Below are 21,558 nucleotides of genomic sequence, written 5' to 3'. Positions count from 1 at the left end.
AAACATCTTCTTATGTCAGCTGAGTTTCCAAATGGCTTTTGCAGCATACCAGAGTTTAAACTTTGAGTTACATAGGTTGTACTGGAGAATGGAAAATGTCATCATATGAACAAATGGGGGAAAAAAAAAAACTTGATGAAGTAGAAAACTTGCAGAACATATGTAGTGTAGTTATCTCGACTCTATGGACAATTACCCAGAATAGTCTCCTTGCAAAAGGATCAGGTGCTCACATCTCGCATTTTTGAATATTTTTTCCAGAAGGCAGCCATTGTGTCAGACATATTCATGGCTATACACTGCATACTCCACTACATTTTAGAGTCAGTAGCAACAAGTGTTGCTCATAAAGCTCTGAAGTCTGCAAAAGCACAGCCAAGACAAAGAGAGAGTCTTCAGTTATATTTGAACCTTAAGGCAGCAGTTTCTGAAAATGTCTCACTAAAAATGGCTTAAGAAATACTTGTAATCAAGGGGAGTTATACCAAAGGAAATGGAAGATTTTACAACAATGTAAACGTATAAACAAGGTCTCTAGCTGTCGACTGCTGGAATGCCTTACTTTAATCTTCTTTTATTTTAAAGTAAGATGGCTCTGAATATATTTCTTGGAAGTTGATGAGATTTTATATTGTCAAGCCAAAGGGCATCTTGGAAACATACAGAATTGAGTGTAGGGGTACAGATGTTCAGGATCATTCAGGATCAAGCCTTAAAACTCAGGCCTTCAAACACCAGTATGTACTTCACCATTGTGTTTCTATAGGTGGCTCTCCACTCACAGCAGCATTATTTAAATCTGCTTGCTATTCTATACTCAGGGAAGAATTCAGACTTTGCAAGCCCCTACCTACTTTTGTGCCTGGAAGAGTGCCTGCATACAGTTTCTGATCAGACCACAGAAGGTATTTTATCATGCTTGTGTCAACACAAAGCTGGTTTATTTATTCTTTAGCTCCCTTAAGTATTCCTATGCTATTCATAATTTTTTGAACAAATCATGGTCTTTTTCTGAAAAAATAACTATATTCAGAGTCAGATCAGGCAGAGATTACCCAGACAAAGGCAATTTACACGAAAGAAGTTACCATGGACTAAAAAATTGAGGATTAGATGGAATCTGGAAAGAAATTTTTACAAAAATGAGAGCTACTTCTTTTCTTGCAAGATTCTGATACAGAGGATGAAATCCACTCTCCCATTTGATGGTTCACACATTACCCTCTGGAGCAGATAGAGGTCTGAGAGTTCTGGCTCTGCTCTTTTTCCTACTTCTCCATATCCCTTGCTCCCAAGGTGATTTGTAGGTGTAGAAAGTATGCAGGTCTCTGTACTTGCCAGTGACTCCTACACGGTTGATGGAATTCTTGGTTGTTGTGTTAGGCAGTTTTCAATCATCTCTGTACTATATGAGTAATGCAAAGGGACTTTGCTGGGCCAATGAGTTGAATTTCTACTGGCCCAGTGCCCAGCACTGGAGTAATTCCTGTTTCATATACCAGGGATGAAATGCAGACCCTTGCTCTGTTCTTTACCACAGTGTGCTTCCCTTCTAACGCATTCGTTTGGTTAGTTGGGAGTAAGATAAATCAATAAAAATTTTCCAAATTTCTGCATCTGAGACACACAGAGGATTCAAAGTGTCTCAAGTCATTGGGGGAAATGTACAGTGATTCATAACTGATTACAAGACAGGGTCAGGAAGAGAAAACACACCCAACTGCTACTTTGGACCAATGCTGGCTAGTCTTGGCATTAAAGACTCCTGTGTCTAGCCAGCTAAATTTCTGCAACACTGCTCTATAAAGAAACTTTTCTTAAGCAGTGCTTGTTATTTCTGTTACCTAATTTGCACATTCAGCAGCACACTGTAGCTGTTATGGAAGGGGTCTGTATTTCTGCAAATGGCAGCCAGCTGTCTTTCAACTCCGCAAATTTCTTTGCAGCTTATTTATAAACCATTTGAAGGCTGACCTAATGCTCACTTAGCACAAAATAAACCCTGGAAACATGTGGCGCCACAAAGCTGCCAAGTCAAACACTTACTGCATTTTTGTAGAAGAAATACAGCACCATGTTGGCAAGTCGCGAATAACACCAGTGTCCATGAACAAGCAAGAGCTTCTCCAAATGCCGGAACCTTGGGACTGCAAAGTCACTTGCCATCACCGCCTTCAATGAAAGAAGAGTTGGAACCATTATTGCAAAGTGCCCCTTTCAATACTGGCAAAGAATCTAGTCATCCTCTCTACTCAATATAAATGTTGTCAATGGAAGTTGCGGTCAAGAGGAGTCAAATCCATCACTGTCCACGTGAAATGCATCTACTGCTCCGCAATACCCATAAGCTGCTCTGCAGAACATGTGAGAAGACCCAGTCATTGCCCGGAGGAGATCTCAGTCTACATCCTGGATGGTGACAAAGAGCAGGAAAACGAGAGGTGGGAGGATGGCAGGGTTACAACTACATGAGCATGAAGGCTCAGGGTATGTGTGTGAACATCCTAGTGGCTGTAAAATCTTTCTCTGTAAAACTACAGGGTTACTGTCAAGGCAAACTGAATTTCCGAAGGAAAATGGAATGAGAACAGCAGGATTAAGTGGTCGCATCTTAACTACTGGACTTTAAAAGGTAAAACAATACAAATATTAGTTTCCATTAACATTTGAAATCCTAGCTTACAAAGTTTACTTGGCCTTCCTATGAGTCCCTTATTTTGAGGGATTTTTTAAAATCACATGCTGCCTAAAACTGTCCATGAAAAATCATGCCAGACGAGACTCCTCTGGGACTGTGCAGCCTGCCAAATCACACTGACAAAACGAATCACACAATTTCTACTTCTGACTGACTAAAATTCAAGGCACCGTACAACCAGATGAAAACTTCTTGTAAACAATGACATATCACAGTTGTTTCATGAGCCTTCATATCACTAGGATCATATTAAGATTTCATGTTATATTGTTTTATATTTCATTTCTGATTTTGGTATTACCTTTCTTCTCATGGTTCAACAGAATAACACAAAAGGTGAATTATCTCCAAAAGACCAATGTCTTCCTCCTACTCTACACAGTGTATTTTGGCTGTATTTTTGAACAAGTGACATCTTTCCTTTTAATTCTTTCTAAATCCTTTTCTTGGTGAAGCACTAAAATGTTTCAATTTTCCCAAATAAGTGCTTTCAGAAACTATCAAAATAAACTGTAAAACTGTATGCCAGAGAAGCTGAACTAATCCAATATAATTTAAGTAAAAGATGTATATAAACCTAATGGGACACTTTTTAAAATGTTGACCCATCCTGGCATTTCTCAGGTACTGAGATACAGTTGTTATAACCTCACTGTATAGAACAGTCTGTTTTGTTATCTTGCAGTTTCAGGAGAGATGTGCTACATCTGCTTCCTTCTCATCCACCAAATCTCATTCTATTCCAGTGTTAAGGCAAAACTGTTAGCGTCCTTTCATTTTTGTGTTTCTGTCACATTACTTCAAAACACATTGTGAAAAGTGTCTTTTTTAATTCCATTTTGATTAGAGTGAGAAAAATGGAAAGGTAGTGTTATCCAATTACATCTGCATGTTTATTTCATCTCAAAATATCCTGATTTTCACATTTTTATTTTTCCTCCAGCTTTTTCATAGGAAAAAATGATTCATCCTCCCCATGCTTCCCCCTCCACAGAATGTGGAAGCAAAGTAAGTCAGACAGCATTGCTGTCTTAGACATCTAAATGCTCGATGCCTTTTGAGTACCTGCACATGTAAGATTCTGACAATTGTTTATAGTAAAAAGGCCTGCATGGTTCCTTAGGACCTTGGAGTAAAGGAAAGCATGTATAAACATTTTCACTCTGTTGAACTTTGATTTAGAAATAAAATCACGTAGTTTAATGGGTTAATGGGCAAATAGCTTTCAGATTTGAATACACCTCAAAAGCCAGGGGCATCTGAGGACTAGCTATTGGAACTGTATGAGCTGAACTGAACGTGGAATAATGGGGAGAGGAGTTAAAAAAATGCTGTGAGCAGTATAGCTCAAATTTGAAAGAAAAGTGAAATGATAATACTGACTAAAGCTCAAATCAAGGAGTTAGGGGTGGATATTTTTGAGTTGATACATTTGAAAATGACCCCACAAATACAGTCTCTTCTGGGTTCTCTGCAGCCTGGACTGCCTTCAGAGTGACATTGCAGAAGTTACATGAAGCTCTCAGAGCCCTGTGAAGACTATATAATAATAAATGCTGTATCAGCTTAATCCAAGACTTTCTGTTTTCCTGCTCTCTCCATCCATCAAAGCCAGACTTAGAGGGACTATGGCTGGGATGCCATACACACAATGAATATTTGAATATTTTTGCACTAGCTATTTTCCAATCTGATTTACATCTGCTACCTAGTTTGGAGAAGTATTTTTAATGGATTGCTGGCCTGAAATCTGTCTGCTTGAATAGCACTGATGGACAGACATTTGCACTGGTGATCACTTTGATGCCACCCACTGGTTAAGTAGAGAATGAGGAGGGAAAAAAGTATAAGAGCTCTACTGGGTCAGGCTGAAGCCCATCTTCCCAGTATCTAGTCTCCAACAATGGCCAACAGAGGATGCCTTCGGAAGAGTATATGAATATGAAAAACCCCTACTGACTTTTTTTCAGAGTGCTGTCCTAGCTTCTGGTGATCTGCACCTCAGAAAATTCACACAGGTGGCATCCAAGTTCATGGCTTGGTTAGACTTTTATTCCATATATTTATATTTTTAACCCAGTTAAATTATAGCATTCACAATGCTCCATGGAGTACAGTTCTGCAGCCAACTTGCACACTTAGTGAGGGAGGTCTCTCCTTGCTTTCGAACAAAACATCCATCCAGAATTGCAAAAAATGCAATGTGGGTCAGAGAACCACCCATTGGTAACTAAGTTAAGGAGTATGCTCACCTGCTCAGGTCCTCAGGATGGAAACACTTTCATCTTCTCTGAAGAGCTTTTTGTCATACTCATACTCAGTTACTCTATCTTCTCATGCAACCTATCTGCACCCACCCCAATTACAAGGTTAAGTTGTGGAAATCAGTTATCACCCTCATTCTCTGCAGCTTACTGCCACTTCCACTGCTGTCACTTCAACTAAACTGAACTAGCAGTGGAGGAAACAGAGGTGGCATTCGGGGCACTGGGTAACTTTGTTATACACCCTTTACACACACATCCTCCCTTTTTGGGATGGCAGAAGTTCCTCTTACACAGTGGTAAATGCAGTAATCATAGGCTGAATACATCCAAAAGACTGTGGGGCAAGTCCCTCTATCTTCCTGTTCCCTGTGGCAGGAAATTGGGAGAAAAACAAAACTTGGAAGAGTGCTGCAGGGAGCAGTGGTTCTGCAAAGGCCTGCAATTTTCTTTCTTCACTGGTCTGCTGTCAGAATAGGCTGTGAGTGAGATGTGTGGGTGTCTGGGCTAAGGGACACCATCACACCATGGAGATTAGCTGCTTCAGTTGGATGGGCTTGTGCAGCTATTCTACAGGAGGAGTATAACAGAGCAGTGCAGGAGACAGGAAGAATAAAACCAGAATAAGATGAATCTTCATTTCTTGTACAAATAATGCACAGCAGAGCCTTTTTTCCTCCTCAGAACCAGTATTTAATAAATGATTTCTTAAAACATATTGCTTAGATGGATCTGATAAGTTGAATTTTCTGAGAAGGTACTATGTTTAAGCTCACCACAGGTCTAAAAAGTAGGCTCAAACTCAAGCTGAAGGTATCCTAATGAAGCTCAACTGGCCATCCTCAGCATAACTTCTGCTGGCTATCCAAAGGTAGCTTGGTCAAGGTGACTTATGGGAAGTGCCTATCCCATCCTTTGCAAGAGAATGCATTTCAATAACAAACAAAATTACCTGCATGCCCTCTTGACCAGAGATCCCCACACCAACATCTGCCACTTGGATCATACTGACATCATTAGCACCATCACCTAGAGATGACAAGATACAGTTTTGTTTGCCATTAGCAGACCAGGAACAATTAATGGCAGCAAAGCAAAGGAAAACTCGCATTGGGTGCATGTGGGAAGGGAGAGGTAGGGTTGGAAAGGACCCATGTTTGGAACATAACATTCAAAGCTTGGCAAACCTGACAGGACATTATGATCTTTGTAGATTTTTATATCATGGCAAGCAAAACTGAGCCAAACACCTCTCTTTTAAATAAGTCCTAAAATACAAGTGTCAGACCTGAAGTGCACAAATATGAAACATTCTATGTGCAAAAACGAGCAGCAAAAATTCCTGCTTCACAATAACTGTCTACTTGCAATCAGGTATGATTGAGAGTGAAATGTGCAAGAAGACCTAAAGCCAGTGGGTATGCCTACATAGCAAAAAATAAAATAAAATAAAAAAGTAGGTGAATTCTTGACTTTGGCTGGCCAGTCTGAGCTCCCTGATACACCACCACAGGTAGATTTAATAGCAGTGGTTGCACAGTCACCATCTCTTGCTCTACTCCCCATCAAGATATCACAAGTGATAGGTACCTTAGAAAGGATACCAGAACGGGACATATATCTACTGCTTAACCTCTGAACTCTACATTTGGTGTACTAGTGGAAACTGAAACTGTATTAGCTGATGACAACACACTGGGTTTTAAACTGCAGTGGCTGAGAAGTTGATTCACATTTCACTCCACTTCCCCTGCTGTTGCCACACGTAAGAGTGGTATCCACTTACTTGACAAAGCTGATCAATTTGTGACTGTGAGACACAGGCTCAAGTTAGCTCTTGTTGGTTAAAAGTGAAGATGGGACAACTTGGGTTTTAAGTAAGATCAGGAACTTGAGTTCAACTCACAGGCTCAAACTGCTTAGAAAGAATGAAAACACAAGCTGCCCAGTCTTCACTGGTGTTTTTAAGCATGCTGGATAATTCAAGTTAGCCAGCCAGACTTTTTTTGGCAATACAGGCAAATGATTATTTCATGGTCAGTCAAAGGTATAAATTCAGCATGAAGGAGGCAGATCTGAGTGAGATTTAATGTCGTGAACATGAGGATTATTATAACGAACACACATTTGGTGATGTGGATGTCACAGCCATTTGGCACTCACAGTATGTACTTAAGAGATTGCAGTGGATAGATCCAACACATGTGTTGTTGTGTCTTCACTGCTATCATTAACCAAGATAGATATATGAAAGCTAGGGTGTTTGTGAAAATATATGCTATAGTCATATTTTCTAATATGGCAGAAGCCTAAACCTGACATAGGCGAAGAAGAGCTGGTTGACTTTTCTTATGTAAAAATCCTGGAGACATGGAAGATGCTGTCAGATCTGAACCAGGGTGACTGAGAAAATCTCTCCTTTGCCAACCAAATAAGAGAAGGTATTAGCTGTGAAGAAGTGTATTAGTTGGCATGATGACACTCACAGATCCATTCTCCATACAGACAAGGCCAACTCATGTCCTGTGCTGTATGGCTTACTTGTGATGAAAAATGCAGGGCCTTGAGTTTAATCATGACTGGCTGAAATGACACTGAACAGAGTTTTGTCCTGAGTAATACACTGACTGCAAGATGGTGTTCTGCATAGTATCATCTAACTCAGTTCTTCACAGCAGTGTTTCAACATGCCAAAATCACATCGTGTAGCTTGGCCCCCAGTACCTAACTTCTATAGGAAGGAATCCCAAATACCACTTCAGAGTTCCATATCTGATTTGAATAAAAATACTAGAGTCATCCGAAACATTTTCAAACAAAATCAGAAACTATTTCTGTTGTGAGGCGGCTGGAAGGATCCGTTTGCAAGTCAAAAGAAAACAAAATTCTCAAGACACAGTATACATCAAGGAAGGCTATTTTAAACTGAGATATTTACCTATTGCCAAGGTCATTGCTTTGAGTTTGTCTCTGACTAGTTTCACTACCATGCTCTTTTGGAGTGGGGTAGAGCGACAACACAGTACTGAACGGCATCGTTTGGCTAGAGCAAGAAATTTATCCTCTAGTGTAGGTTCCAGGGCATAAGCTAGAGTCCTTCCATCAATCACTAGGCCCAAGCTGGAAAGCACAGGGGAAGAAGGTGGATAGAGAGGGGTGAACCCAACAGGCATGTTTCCAGTAGCTTCGTCTATTGTGTTGTTTGAAAATTTAGACTCTATGCATTGCAGACACTGTTCCAGCAAGATAGCACATGTCTCCTGAAAAAAAAAAATCCAAAACAAATACGCTTGAGTGGAAGGAACATATATTTGAACATTTGTGTTTGCTGTACATTTAGGCATAAGCAATACTGGGAATGTAGTATATGTGCTGCACTATAAAAGTTTTAATTTCTAATACTCTTCTCTATTCCCTCTAAACACACTTAATTCTTGTTGCAGAAGATACAACAGCAAGGGGTATATGAAAGGCTTAAAATCTAATTCCTCTTTAACATGCAGTATTATATGCTAAACTAATTTCTTTTAGCTCCTTCTCAGAATAAAAGTGCTGGGGAATGATATAATCAGTATCAGTACCAAGTTACGTATGATGATGAGCACCCTGTAAATGCCTACAACTCAAATCATATACTTACGCATTGTTAAAGGCGAATTAAAGGTTATTTAAGCTGAATTTAAAGTCTTTTTCCTAGCCATACTCAACTAAAAGATGCTAATATCTGAACATTTAATATAAAATACTATTGGTTGTACAGCAAAATATGATAAAAAAGAAAGAACATGGAAAATCAATTTACCAGTTCAGTTGATATACTCAAGGGAAAATGCTCTTATCTTTTCTTCCTTTTACAAAGGAATTGGAGCTGGATGCTGCTGGCCTACCTCTCCTCTGCTGATCTGAAGTCCAATTTTATCACCCCATTAAAGGACTACAGCACTATCAGTCTGGTTCCTTGTATGTTTGACCATGTCAGTAAGGTCTTTGTGATTGTCTGCTTGCAACAAGTTGAGCACAGGAAGGACCAGTAATTCAGAAGGGTTAGAAGAGGTCTGTTAGGAAGCAAGGCCTTACTGTAGATGTGGTTTTCAGACTCTCAGTGTTAGCACTGAAATTTAAGCATTGCTTCTATCTCCAGAGAAAAAGCCATCTGAGAAAACATGAATGACTGAGTTATCTAAATACTACAATTCAGTGGTTTAAAACAAAGCATAAATTCTCAATAGAACCTCAACACATGTTTAATAACAGGTTGCTTTTGGAGATCCAGTGGTGCCAATAAGTGAAACTAGGGAAGTTTTGAGAATGCGTACCAAAGAAAGGCATTTATGCTGTTATGGCATAAACAGTGGAGCCCACTACCCAAACGTGTCTTCAGTAGGTTTATGATGCATGACACTATGATCTAATAGCATTAATTCATTGAAAAGTATTCAAAGACATGTCCTACCTGAAAATTACGGATGAAGCAGGAAAAAAGAAAAAAAGAGGGAAAGGAAAAAAAGCCATCAAACTTTTAATTGTACAAGTTGAAAATAAAGCAAAGCTAGTTCACAAGTAGACTTAATTATAGTATTGGATCTGCTTACTGGTGATTCAGCATTCAAAGTGATGATTTCCTCATCATGATCTAGCAGCTTGCAGGCATAAGCAATATTAACAGCTGTTTCTTGCTTGTCTCCAGTAAGAACCCAAATCTGCAACCCAGCTTTGCGTAAGTTTGCAATGGTTTCTGGAACTCCATCCTGTAAACGGTCTTCAATGCCAGTTGCACCTAAACACAGAAAAAGCAAATTAGTCCATATTAAATGAACACTTAGGCTTCACCTCAAACTGTAAGAGAGAACTCCAGGAGGTAAGTTTGGCTTTTTCAATCAACAGCAGTCACCTTTACGGGTAAATAGCTGAACTAACAACAGATGCGAGATACGGGCAGGTTTTGGGGGTATCCAGACAGCGGAGTAGAAAGTAGCAAGGCAAACATTTACATCAACAGCCAAGAACACACCTAGAATTCAAAGCCTCAATAGCAATCTGATGCCATTTCTAGTCTCAGAGGTTCACAAGGTTGGTGTACCTTTGGCAAGCATCTCTCTGCTCTATCTTCGCCATTTCTTTTGAATGTTGCTAAGAAAGATATTGCTTCTAGGAGCCAGTTTCAGTTCTAAAGGGTCTTGACTTCCTTTCCTCAACTAGGAGAGGATGGGTCACTAGAGATTTCTGCCTTTCAAGGGGGAATGACAGCAGAATAGCAGCTTGGCAACAGTACATTAGACTGCAGGCAGAAACCTCTTCTTGCCTTGCTGCTGCTCTTGGCTCTTGCAGAAAGACACTGGTTGCTGGATAAGATACAGTAGGGAATAAATCATAAATCTGTTGGCCACGATGAGAAAGTAAAATGTGGATTTTCACGCTTTCAATGTATCTTCCTACTAGCATGTTTATAACAGATGGAATATTTTTCCTATGCTTTCATACATCAATTGAAGGAGACAAGATTTTCAAATACTACAGCAAAAGCAGAAGCTGGGTGAGGTGGATCTCCTCTCCAAGAGACTGGTAAGTTGGAAATTAGTGAAGATTTTATCTTTAGCAGTAAGTGTTATGACTCTCCTTTTGGTAATAGTGGATATATACACATTTTAGAACATCAGTGCTTTCAACGTTTCAACAAAGCAAAGAAGCAGTATGACTTAGTCCTTGGAATACATTTTACATACACAGATTCAAACTACATCACTGTGAAGTACTGCAGTCCCTTTCCACAGAACCCACAGGCCCTGAGTGCATGTGCTGAACCTGATGTGTATGAGAGTTGATGCCTCTCACAAATGTGGTTTATGAGCTTTGCTTTACTAGAGTCTCTGGTGCCCCTGGAGTCATGGAACTCTCTGACATGTTAAAGTGGCACTAAAGCTAATGAAATTCTGTAGACAGGCTGGGCCAAGTCCTTCTTCTCCTACTTAGATCAGCAGTTCCCATTTTTGCTATTGTGTCAAATTCATCTTTGGTATTACTCCACTGATTTCACTAGTGATAAAATGATTGTGTGAGCAAGGCAAACAGGGTATGTCTGATACGTTAATTATAATCCCATTCCTTTGTGGTGCTGCCCAAGACAGCCATGACAAAGTCCAGAAGAAGTCAATTTCTGTACTGTCAGAAACCAAGAACGGAGTTTATAGCCAAGCTTTCAGAATTTTTCAACACATTTTAATTCCATGTCCAGCTCTCATTCCATTACCTAGCAGATGCAGATTCTTCTCTACACGCAGTGCTGACTGAAACAGAAGTTCTTCACGATTTTCAATAGAGGATTCTGCTTCTAAATGACTTTTCAACCAACAGGCATACTCTTCCTTGCTGAGCACCTATTTAAAAGAGAGATGTGAGGGCACAGTCAAAATGATGCAGAGGCGTTCATACTTTATTGAATAAAATGAAAAAAGTTATAAATCAAGAACAGTATATTAATAAATGCCCTCAGTAATCTTTGTCAAGGCTCTCCATAAAAACAAACTAAGATTACTTACTCTTTTTGCAATACACAGGGTTCGCAGCCCATCTACAGCATACAGATTAAGGTAATTCTGGGTTTTGCTTTGGATTTTTTTTTGATGTTTGCCCTGAGGGTCATCTAGATAAGAATACAAGAAGAAATTAGTGACTGAAAAATAACAGCAGCTGAATGGCCTCAGAGAATAAAATTGTGTCTATGGTACTCTCTGTACTGCCGCTTTAGCACTGATACTTCTAAAGAGCTGCTGATGTCTCCTGGGAAACTATCAGTAAAACATTCCATTAAAATTTTTTTTCTACTGTCTTTTCTTTTTTATTCAAAAGTCACCATGCAAAAGTGTTAAAAAGACCTTTTATTCTTAATTATGTTTGTCTCGAGTACTTTAGGAAATCATGATTGATCTCCATAGCAAACAATCATGTGAGAAAGAGAAGTATGATTTCCAATGGATTATTAGCAAATGCTTCTGCACATATGATTATGTGTAGAAAAATGACACTTATTTTAAAATAACACTTAGTTTTCCACCAAGGTTAAGACCTTTCTAAAAAGAACCAGAAAAGTGCTCAGTTTTGTATAATATCTAGGTATAGGGAGGTACTACTGCTACTAAAATCCTTGCTTCCTTTTACTCATTCACATATGCGATGCAGTCAGTAAAAGAAGATCTGGGTCTGATTTTGATTTCATTTATAACAGAATTTACACTTATGCAGACCTGACAACTAGCTTCTACCTTGAATGCAATAGCATAACTTCCACTTAGCTTTACTCCTCACTTAAAGCCATGTGTAAGAACTCAAAATCAGGACTGAGATTCTGTTTCTTTTCCCTCTTTGGCTGGGATTGGTTCAATGTGCTCACACTGTGATCGAGAAAGATTAATGCATATGACAGTTACACATTTTGTTCCATCTCATTACCTGAAATGAGGTCTTCGAAAGTTTAAAAAAGGTGTTATGTATCTTTTTTATCATCTAGGATCAAAATAGATTCATGTACTATCGTCGTAGCAATCTTCAGCAATATGAATTACAATGTTAGCGTTAAAGGAAACTTACAGGTTTTTAAATTGAAACCACTGAGTGAGAATGACTGGTACTTTCAGGCAATTTTCCCAATCCCCTGATTTCATCCAAAGCAATTTTTTAAAAAGTCTGCATGTTTTGGGGGCTTGGAGAATCACTTCAGGATTATAATTTTGTAATTAGAGCTGTTCCTTAACACAGTATTAGTGTTACTGGTACTTGCGCAATAACCAGTCACAGAGTTAGGTGGATGCCACTCATCACCAGAAGTCTGAGTTGACCACTGCATATGTCCATCTCTCTCAACTGACTGTACTGGGAACCTATGGTCACTAAGCCCCTACCTCATGCAGTTAGTTCAGGTATCTAAATTAGATGATAGCAGTATCTTCTTGTTTTCAATTCCCATGTTCCCAGTGTGCATTCATATTCAATTTGAGCTTGCTATGTGGGACTATGTATATACACGTCTATCCGTCTCTCTATCTATAAACATGGACACGTTCAGCACTTGCATACTTAACACAGAGGCACAGTGCCTACATGGGCCTTTAGGGACTCTAATACAAACTTCTAGAAATGCTGATATTGTTGGAAGGTAGGAGCTGGGAATTTGGAATCCCAATAGTCTAGTTTTGGTCCTGCTATCTTAACCATCCATCAGCACATTTTACTCACTATATAGCTGTTTTCTCATCTTTAAGGATGGTCCCATCTCTAAGTCTATAAAGCTGGGGGTGTACACACTCAGCTGTTCCTAAAGAACTACATAATGATGGCTGAAGATATTTCATGTGTTCCTTCATTTCAGTTCTATCTCTAATTAAGGTCCTGTGTTGAATACTGTAGAAATACTCTTGTGGGCTTGTTTATCTATTAATCCTACTTGTGCTATTGGTACAGATTTTTTCACAAGGACAATACAGACATATTATTCTGGAAGAATATCCTTGTGAATATTAATTATTTGCAATTGGAGAGCCATTTCTTACACTGTGGCTTGTTCTCCTACACGCCCACCCCACCAGATTCCTTTAGAAATTATTGTAACAGCTCACAATCAGGTTCAGCTGCAACATGCAGTGGAAATACGCATATTCTAAACTGGCAACCTCATTCAGTTACAGATAGCTTCTTTTCTATTTGTGCATAATAGTCTTTTTTAGCATATGTGACTTGGCTGTGTAATATAAGAGATGTTTTTCTGGGAGAAGTACTGCAGCAAACCTATTCTTAGAGATTTCTTGTGTTAGTGAGTCAGCTTTTTTAAACTTTAAAAGAATAACGTAGACAAGCACTGTTCCTAATTTATTGTGATAAGTTACTATTCTAGAGAGAAATGCCACATTTCTTACATATCCCACATGAAATTATGTTATGGGAGTGGCCATTCCAGTCATTCACTGATTTCAATTAGTGCAAACTTGAACAGCTGCTTGAAAACATCAAAAGCTTTTTTATCACTTTAAGGTTAAGTGATACTATTAACTAGATCTGTCTGAATACCATGGGCCCTAATGCAGTGCTCGTAATGTCAAATGTTTATACTGCCTTTAATGTATGAAGGGTGTAACTCTCTCCAAGCAGAGATGTACACAACCTTTTCCATGTGAATTCTCAATTCCAGCATGAAAGACTGCATCTCCTTTTTCCATCAACATACCAATGGAGCTAAAACTCATTTTAGCTCTTCGTATGCCTCATCAGTCTTACTGTGAAATCCATCTTGTGCTCAGAAGTTAAAAGGGGGAAGGAAAGAAATCTCTTGCAGCCAAAATCCAGTTGTTGAGATTCTTTTTAGCTGGGATGAAGTTTTCTTTGCCTAGCAGTGTGACTACATGCACTATAGAAGTGAAAACAAGTAAACAAATCTATACAAGAATGATAGAGACCTAGTAGAATTCTGCTTGCTCCATTTCTTTCCACAATTGTAAGTTTTAGAAAGCCAGCCCAGTCATTGTTTTCGCAATGACTTATGTTCACAGTTCCTGTGTGAGTTGGTTATTGACTCAAATAGTAACTTTCTTATTTATGATCCACATGGTGACTGTTGAGACAAACTAAAAACAATACACACTTCAGAATCATTTCAAGTCTTTTGAAAATATTTGTATGCTATTAGAAAATGTCAGGTTTCACAGTCTCAGCTAGATGTAGTTGAGACTATAGATAGGCAGAAGAAATTGAGTGAATTCTGAGACTCTAAGTTTTGAAGCTCATTGGTGATTTCTGATTTCATGTAAGATATGGTTGAAGCTACAGCATTCAGCACAACACACCACAGTATTTTTGCATCTGATTTTGGGCTGTTGCTTGTTAGGACCTAGTCATGCAATATGGTGTTTGAGTATGCAGGTTATGGACACATTATGGTGACCTGGTTTTCAATCTCAGAACACAAGCCCCACAAAGTCTCAAAACGCCTAGCTGACTTGTATATGATTTACATGTCACTGAGGCACTAAGATAGCCATAAAAGAGCACTAGCATTAGCTGTCATGTTGACTCACGTATTGGTCAATTGCTTGCAATGATAAATGCCTGAATTTTTTTAGTATTTACATTTCTTCTCACACTCACATTTCATGATCAATGGAGAACAGAATGAAACCACTGACAGATCCAGCAATATATACAATTTTCATAGCATAGATCTACTGAGACTCTCTCTCCCTGTATACACCCCTATACTGTGAAAAAGTTGCAACTGTCTCAGGAACTGACAAGATATCCACTGACGTTAGGATACTGCAAGCAGAGGCCATGAATGCGTTGCCATGAGTGAAGCTGTTCAAGAGAAATGTCAAATGTTGCTTAGATAAATCAGTTGAAACTTGCAGAATTACTAAAGCCAGCAGTGGATTAGAGAGTGCAAAAGAAAGGGAAATTATTTACAAAGTTTCAGTGACTGCACTTTACATTGTTTGGAAAAGCAAAATATACTAAAATTGATAGTTCAATTTGGGCTCAAAACACTTCAAAAATGCACCATTCTAAAGTCACATTTAATTCACTTGCCTGTAAAGATGGTGGAAGATCACTCTATTTGCCCAGCAGTGGAATTTACTCACTGCTAACAATGACCTTCAGGAACACTGCTCTTCTCCTTCTCTGACATATACCACCTTAAGTTGTAATGCTGCAGTTTTGGGAGTCTAACCGGCCTTGTTCCTTTTACTCAGGTGAAGCCTAGACTCACCTTGGAATTTGCCTGAAAATTCCTCGATCCATTTTATCTACTGTGAACAGTAGCTTTAAACATAGTCTGTTTTATTTTTTGCTTTAAGGTGGTGACAAGGTATGTGAGACTCATCATAAAATCATATTTTTGTTTTTCTTCTTCTAATGCTCAGTAGGCTTTTTTATATAACTCTAAGGACTCATTTCCAAACATTATTTTCCAGGTATGTTATTAGTAAATCTTCCTAAGTCCTTCCTGTTAGTACTTTGGAGGCAAACAAGTTACCACAGATGCACTGTGTACCTCTGTGATATCAGATCTTTACCAGAATATTATTCATGAATACTTTGTTGTTAGTTAAGGACAAGTTGTTCTTAATTTTTTGGCTCTGCTTTGAATCATGTGGCTGTAAACACAAAACTAATGCCAAAGTTTTTCTGTAGTTCATTAAACTAAAATTACACAGTATAAGCCTTTCACCATTGTTTACTCCAACTAATGTAAAAGTAACCACAAAGTCAATGCATTAGGGACACAAGGGAAGTACGTCTAGCACATTAGGTTTCTGTCCATTCACTCTGGGATAACCTTGAAACACTGGGTAGCTTCAGTGTTGAACATGCAGTAAATGAGATGCAAACTGATTCATGCAAACTGAAACCTCTGTGTTTCCCATAAATTCTGAAAGCTTACAGAGTTTTTCTTGAATCCAACTGATTACAATTAACAGTTATGTAAAGCTGCCTCTGTTTCATGCAACATTAGAGTGCCATGCACTCTGGAAAAGTACTCCATGTTCGCAGCTTCATGTCTATTCCCTATTCGTCAACTACATATTTGAAGCAAAGATTTCTAGTCTAAATACTATCTCTCCTTCCTATTTTGCCACAACCTTTCTGTTCTGATGGCTGACTGATTCACAGTGTCTTTTAGCATCATAGTCAAACCAATACAGAAGTGTTGATTTATGCAAACATATTGCAACAAAAGGAGGTTAAGATTCGCAAATGAAACAGATAGAGGAGCTACAGTAAGAAGTACTTGGGTTTCATATAAAATATTGAAACAGCCAAGCACTGCCAGACAAGTTTTTCTGAAGAAATGTAAATCGCTTTGGCAAAGTCTCAAAACATTCCTTCAAAATAAAGTTTGCCAGTAGAAGATCTTGTACAGAAATTAATTTAACTCATTCTTGTACGGTAAAGAACCAGTAATCTGTTGTAGGAAATTTGCTGTAATAACAAAGTATTATTAAAAAACAGAGATGGTTGCCATTGTATCATTCCTTATACTCACAAACCAAGCAGGCAGGTCTCCTTGCTAGGGAAGTGCCATAAAACACGATGAGGTCTTTAGCAGTTAACTACAACCCCCCACCTCCTCCAAGCTAAGTAAGCTGTATACCTGAAGAACAGGGTAGAAGAAGATCCATAATAACTGAATCTGCTCCTTTAGTGTAAACATTTATCTCATCTGTGAGGGGATGTCTGACCACTACTGACATCCTCTTCCTGATGGAATCAAAGCCCAATGTATGCAACACTTCAAAGTTCAGTGTTCCCAGGTGAGGTAGCTCCACTGATACCTGGTCAGACAGCCTTCCAACCAGGGCACAGTTATATGCCCTTGCTGCATAGACAAGAGCAGCCTCGTCTGGACTCTCTGCTTCATAACGGAGTTCTCCTTCCTCAGGTCCACTCCCTACAGCTGTCCTGCCTTGCTGTGAGCTGTAGCCATTGTTATTCATCTGTTCAGAGTATGCCAGCTTCTCTTCCAGTTTTAATAACGTGCTCTCAGTAGATGTAGATGAAAGCACACTTAAACCAAATCTGTGCACTGATTTACTGGTGGCTAGACTAGATGAACTGCTGCTGTTAGATCCAGAGGTCAAGCGGCTTGGAGTGAATCTTCGGATGAAGTCTTCTATGGTTTTTACTGGAGATTTTAGTTCAAATCGATCTCGAACCTTGAGAATAAAGAAACAAACCAATGAACAAAACCGAAAGATAAGCTGTAAAACAACTCAGACATTTATACTCAACCTAAGTATTTATCACTTATCTCTGTTTACTTAGATCTTTTATACAGATACAATGCTAGTAACTGTAATAACATATTCATAGTAATATATATTAAATTATTTTATAACAGTTTAACATTCCTGAAACAGCAAAATTCAGCATTCCCCAAATGTTTCCCTGGCGCAAAACCATCTCATTTTACAGACTAGTCCAGTTTTTATTACACTTTGGAACAGAAACAAATCTCAGAATTTCCTCCAGAATGGCAATTCCAGCTGCTGGCTAGCTTTAATACTACATTCCATTACAGTTTTCTCTTACAGATCATCTTTGGGGGACTGCTTTGTTGAAATTCTCATTCAACAGTGACATTGTTTTAGGCTGATCATTATTAATCATAATCAGCTTAAGATGCATTTTTTACACAATTTGAAAGATTTAAGAAAAGTGTTTCAAGCATTTTCTCTTAATTTTTTTAAAAAAGTCTGGGCCCTTTTTATTTAATCTATATACACAAAATATTTATAGACAGCTTATACTCTTGTCTTTCCTGGAAAGTCTTGCACATTTACAAATTCATTTACATATACACGTGCATGCACACACACACACACACATATAAATTTAATAAGTGAATAAGTTACAGTACAAGAACTCAGGCAAGCTTCAAAAGTATCTTGAAATTGTAGATGAAACCATACCTCAAAGATAAATGAAACAACTGAATGCTTGAGTAAATCCACTCATTCACATAGTGGTACAAAGAGTTGTCTCATGATTACCTCTGTTTCTCATTAGAACAGGCGGTTTTCACTTCCTCAATTTATGGGATAAATTAGTATCAATACAAAGGAGGCTTCGACTCTATTTTGCTGTTTCTTTAACTTACCTTCTGTCGAGGCTGATTTGGTGCTGTAACCACAACTGTATTACATATAGTCAAAGCTACGAAGAAGTCAAAAATATCACAGAGTTCAGGGCTCAGGTGGGATAATGGCTGTTCATGGCTCCTCATGATCTCCAGATGCTTTGCACATTCATTCACCTTTTCTAACAGGTTAGGGTCAGGTGTGATGTCCTTTTCCTAGTAATTAAAAGCAGTGATTAATACCTGTGATTCTGCAGATTTCCAAAGAAGCATCCAGTGTCAATATCAAAGAGCGTTATGGTGGTCTTATACAGTAGCGGAGTCTTTTCAACCCTCTCCTCCTCTTTCTCCCATCTGCCAGCTCAGCAGGGACAACAGGGTCCAGAAGTTGTTGTTTAACTTCAACTTATATGGCTCAAGACTATAGTACAGCCTCTGAGACATCAGTGTTGTTTCTTGTCCAAGTCCTGCAGGTGAGGCATTGCTTACCTCCTAAACCTCCTGCTTACCTCAGAAGATCCAATACTCAGAGCTGCAGTTTATAGCAATGGAGGGGAAGAAAAATGCTTGTCCTGGGCAATGGAAGTGCAAAATGAGCAGCAGCCACAGAAACTCCAGTGTGACTGGCGTGAAAACAAGTTGCTGTAGAACAGAACCTGGTGCAAGTGTGTGCAGCTCTAAGAAAAAGGCAAGGACAGAATGCAGCCTGGGCACTGGGGAATACGCTGAACCACTTCAGACTGCATTCATGGTATGGCTGAAGCTGGGGACAATACGGTGGGAGACCCTGCCATGCATGCACAGATGGGGTACAAAGTTACTGAACAAAAATACTGCCGTGGCTGCTGAAGAGCTTTGCATGCAGCTTGGCATGGTGAAGGGAAGCCTCATCCCCATTTTGTGAACCTGACTGGGTGCCAGGCTGTTTCCCCTGCACTCTACAGGCCCTGTCAGCGACTGAAGAGAATTGGTGGAGAGAAACGTGACACACCCCTTCTAGACAATAAATAGTTAATAATAAGCCTATTAATGGAAACGGAAATGTGAATAACTGTGTGATCAACTTCTTCTCTACTGATAACTGCAATTTTCCTTCAACTTGGGGGTAGCAGACAGGGAAAGAGTTATGTACTAATATTCCTCCCTTTCTCCTGTCTAATTCAAGACATTCATCAGCTATTACTAAAGGGTGTTACATTACAAGGACCAACAGTGTGGAAAGATTGAACACCAATGGCATTCAAAGTTTCATCTTATATCAGCACAGAAAAATGAAACCATTTTGGATTGTTTGTTAGAAAACAAATACTGTCCACACATTTGAGAGTAGTTCATTTGGTTTTTATAGAGCACTTTCCACTCTATTTCATCAGTACTTTCCACTTTGGTCTATTTCTTCTCAGAGCAAACTCAGGATAGAGAAAGTGTTTTAAAAGACAAACAGACCTAAGGCTCTTTCTTCAGAAGAATTTTATTTTGATTTTATCTGCTCATGATCAGCAGCTAATGAATCTGCCCAAACACAGGACCTCATGTGTAAAGAACACAGATTCAAGCTTTACCAAAAGAGCTTACTCTTGACTGAAAGCAAGAAGTTCCACCAGTGCAAACAGTATCTTTCTCTGCCTGTATTTGTGAACTACTTTGAGGGTGAATTTGTATCAACAGTGCATCACTGCAAATTCTCTATGTAGACAAGACCTAGCTTCTCTGCTCCATAATTACCATTCAGATCATGTAAAGCAGAATTACAATAGTGTAAAATAAATTAACTAAAGGAAAGTTATAAGGATATCACCTCCAAAATTTTTGAAATGTAAAGGTTTTTCTTTTTTAAAATACAACACGTGAACTCCACTGATATTCTCCAGTTACACTGAAACTGCCGTTATAATGTATGTCTGTAATGCCTGAGAACTGGAATATCACAGTGTATAACACAGCACTCTGACAAAATCTCTGACAAAAATGAAAAGAAGCACACACAGAGCAATTACAATACTTGATTTCAAACCTTACGCTACCCTCATCTTCTGTAAGTAAAGGGAAGGGAAGGCAAACCTTTTCAGAATGAAGGTATACCTAAACCAAAGATTTCAAGTTATCTTTAACTTTAGCTTCTTCCTAAAGAGAAGGTATTTAGGTAAGATCTATGCCTACATTTGGTTGTCTTTGTACAAACAACTGTGACGAGAGGGGAAAAAATGCCGAGAAAATGAAATCTATGAGAGGTACACAATGTGCTACAGATTATCTTTATCTTTCCCTTTTCAGAACGTTGTTCTATTAAAAGATACAGCTCGTTGTGCATTTATTTCTCATGACTTACCATTGGGCTACTGAACGCAGTATGCTTAGAGAGTATGCTTGCTCTTTTTGCTTCAGCTCTGCTGCCAGTACGTCGGTGAGTTTTGGTACTCTGGCTTCTGTGGACTACTTTAATGCTCTGATGGCTGCAGATACTATCACGCTGGGATAAAGTTCCTCCTTTGGGGGCTGCTTCCTCTTCTTCAGAATCAGGTTCTTGGTACATCGCCAAGCGTCTGGCTACCAGTAAAAATACAGAGGGAGAAATGTTGCATATGTTAAATGTGGCGGAGAAAGAGGGAAAGATGCACGGTGACTTTTTTGAAGTGACCTGGTTTTAGTAATATCCTGTGCTTTCATGATAAGAATGAATGATTGCATTATCAGGGGATAAAAAAGTCTAGTCTTAGTGGAATGGTAATATCTAAAGGCTGATGCAGATAACACAATCAGAAACATAATGCAATACACTGCCTCCCTCATCATGACGCTCCCTCTGAAAGGCAGTTAGACTCTGCAGTAACTCACTGTATCCCTGGAGCCTATTTCATAGCCCAGCTTGATGAAACCAACCAGATAAACTGGTCTTCACTTGCAGTCTGAGAAGGAAATAAACAATCTAAAAAACTTTCTTGTTCTTTCCAACAAAATATGGATATTTCATAAGA

The 21,558-nt window shown here is 38.9% G+C and overlaps 1 protein-coding gene across 1 annotated transcript in view; it reads right to left on the bottom strand.

Annotated features, from left to right (window-relative positions):
- Positions 1–21,558, bottom strand: part of ATP10A (ATPase phospholipid transporting 10A (putative)) — a 112,639-nt gene that overhangs the window by 7,489 nt on the left and 83,592 nt on the right. The window contains exons 8-16 of the mRNA XM_026103280.2: positions 20,913–21,130; positions 18,605–18,799; positions 17,099–17,660; positions 11,499–11,602; positions 11,210–11,336; positions 9,555–9,739; positions 7,901–8,222; positions 5,915–5,991; positions 2,047–2,172 (exon numbers count right to left, since the gene is read on the bottom strand). Of these exons, the coding sequence (XP_025959065.2) occupies positions 2,047–2,172; positions 5,915–5,991; positions 7,901–8,222; positions 9,555–9,739; positions 11,210–11,336; positions 11,499–11,602; positions 17,099–17,660; positions 18,605–18,799; positions 20,913–21,130 (1,916 nt within the window). The remainder of the gene's footprint in view (positions 1–2,046; positions 2,173–5,914; positions 5,992–7,900; positions 8,223–9,554; positions 9,740–11,209; positions 11,337–11,498; positions 11,603–17,098; positions 17,661–18,604; positions 18,800–20,912; positions 21,131–21,558) is intronic.

Source organism: Dromaius novaehollandiae, chromosome 1 (assembly GCF_036370855.1).
Source record: "Dromaius novaehollandiae isolate bDroNov1 chromosome 1, bDroNov1.hap1, whole genome shotgun sequence".
Lineage (NCBI taxonomy): Eukaryota > Metazoa > Chordata > Aves > Casuariiformes > Dromaiidae > Dromaius > Dromaius novaehollandiae.
This window is presented reverse-complemented; position numbering and strand designations above follow the sequence as displayed.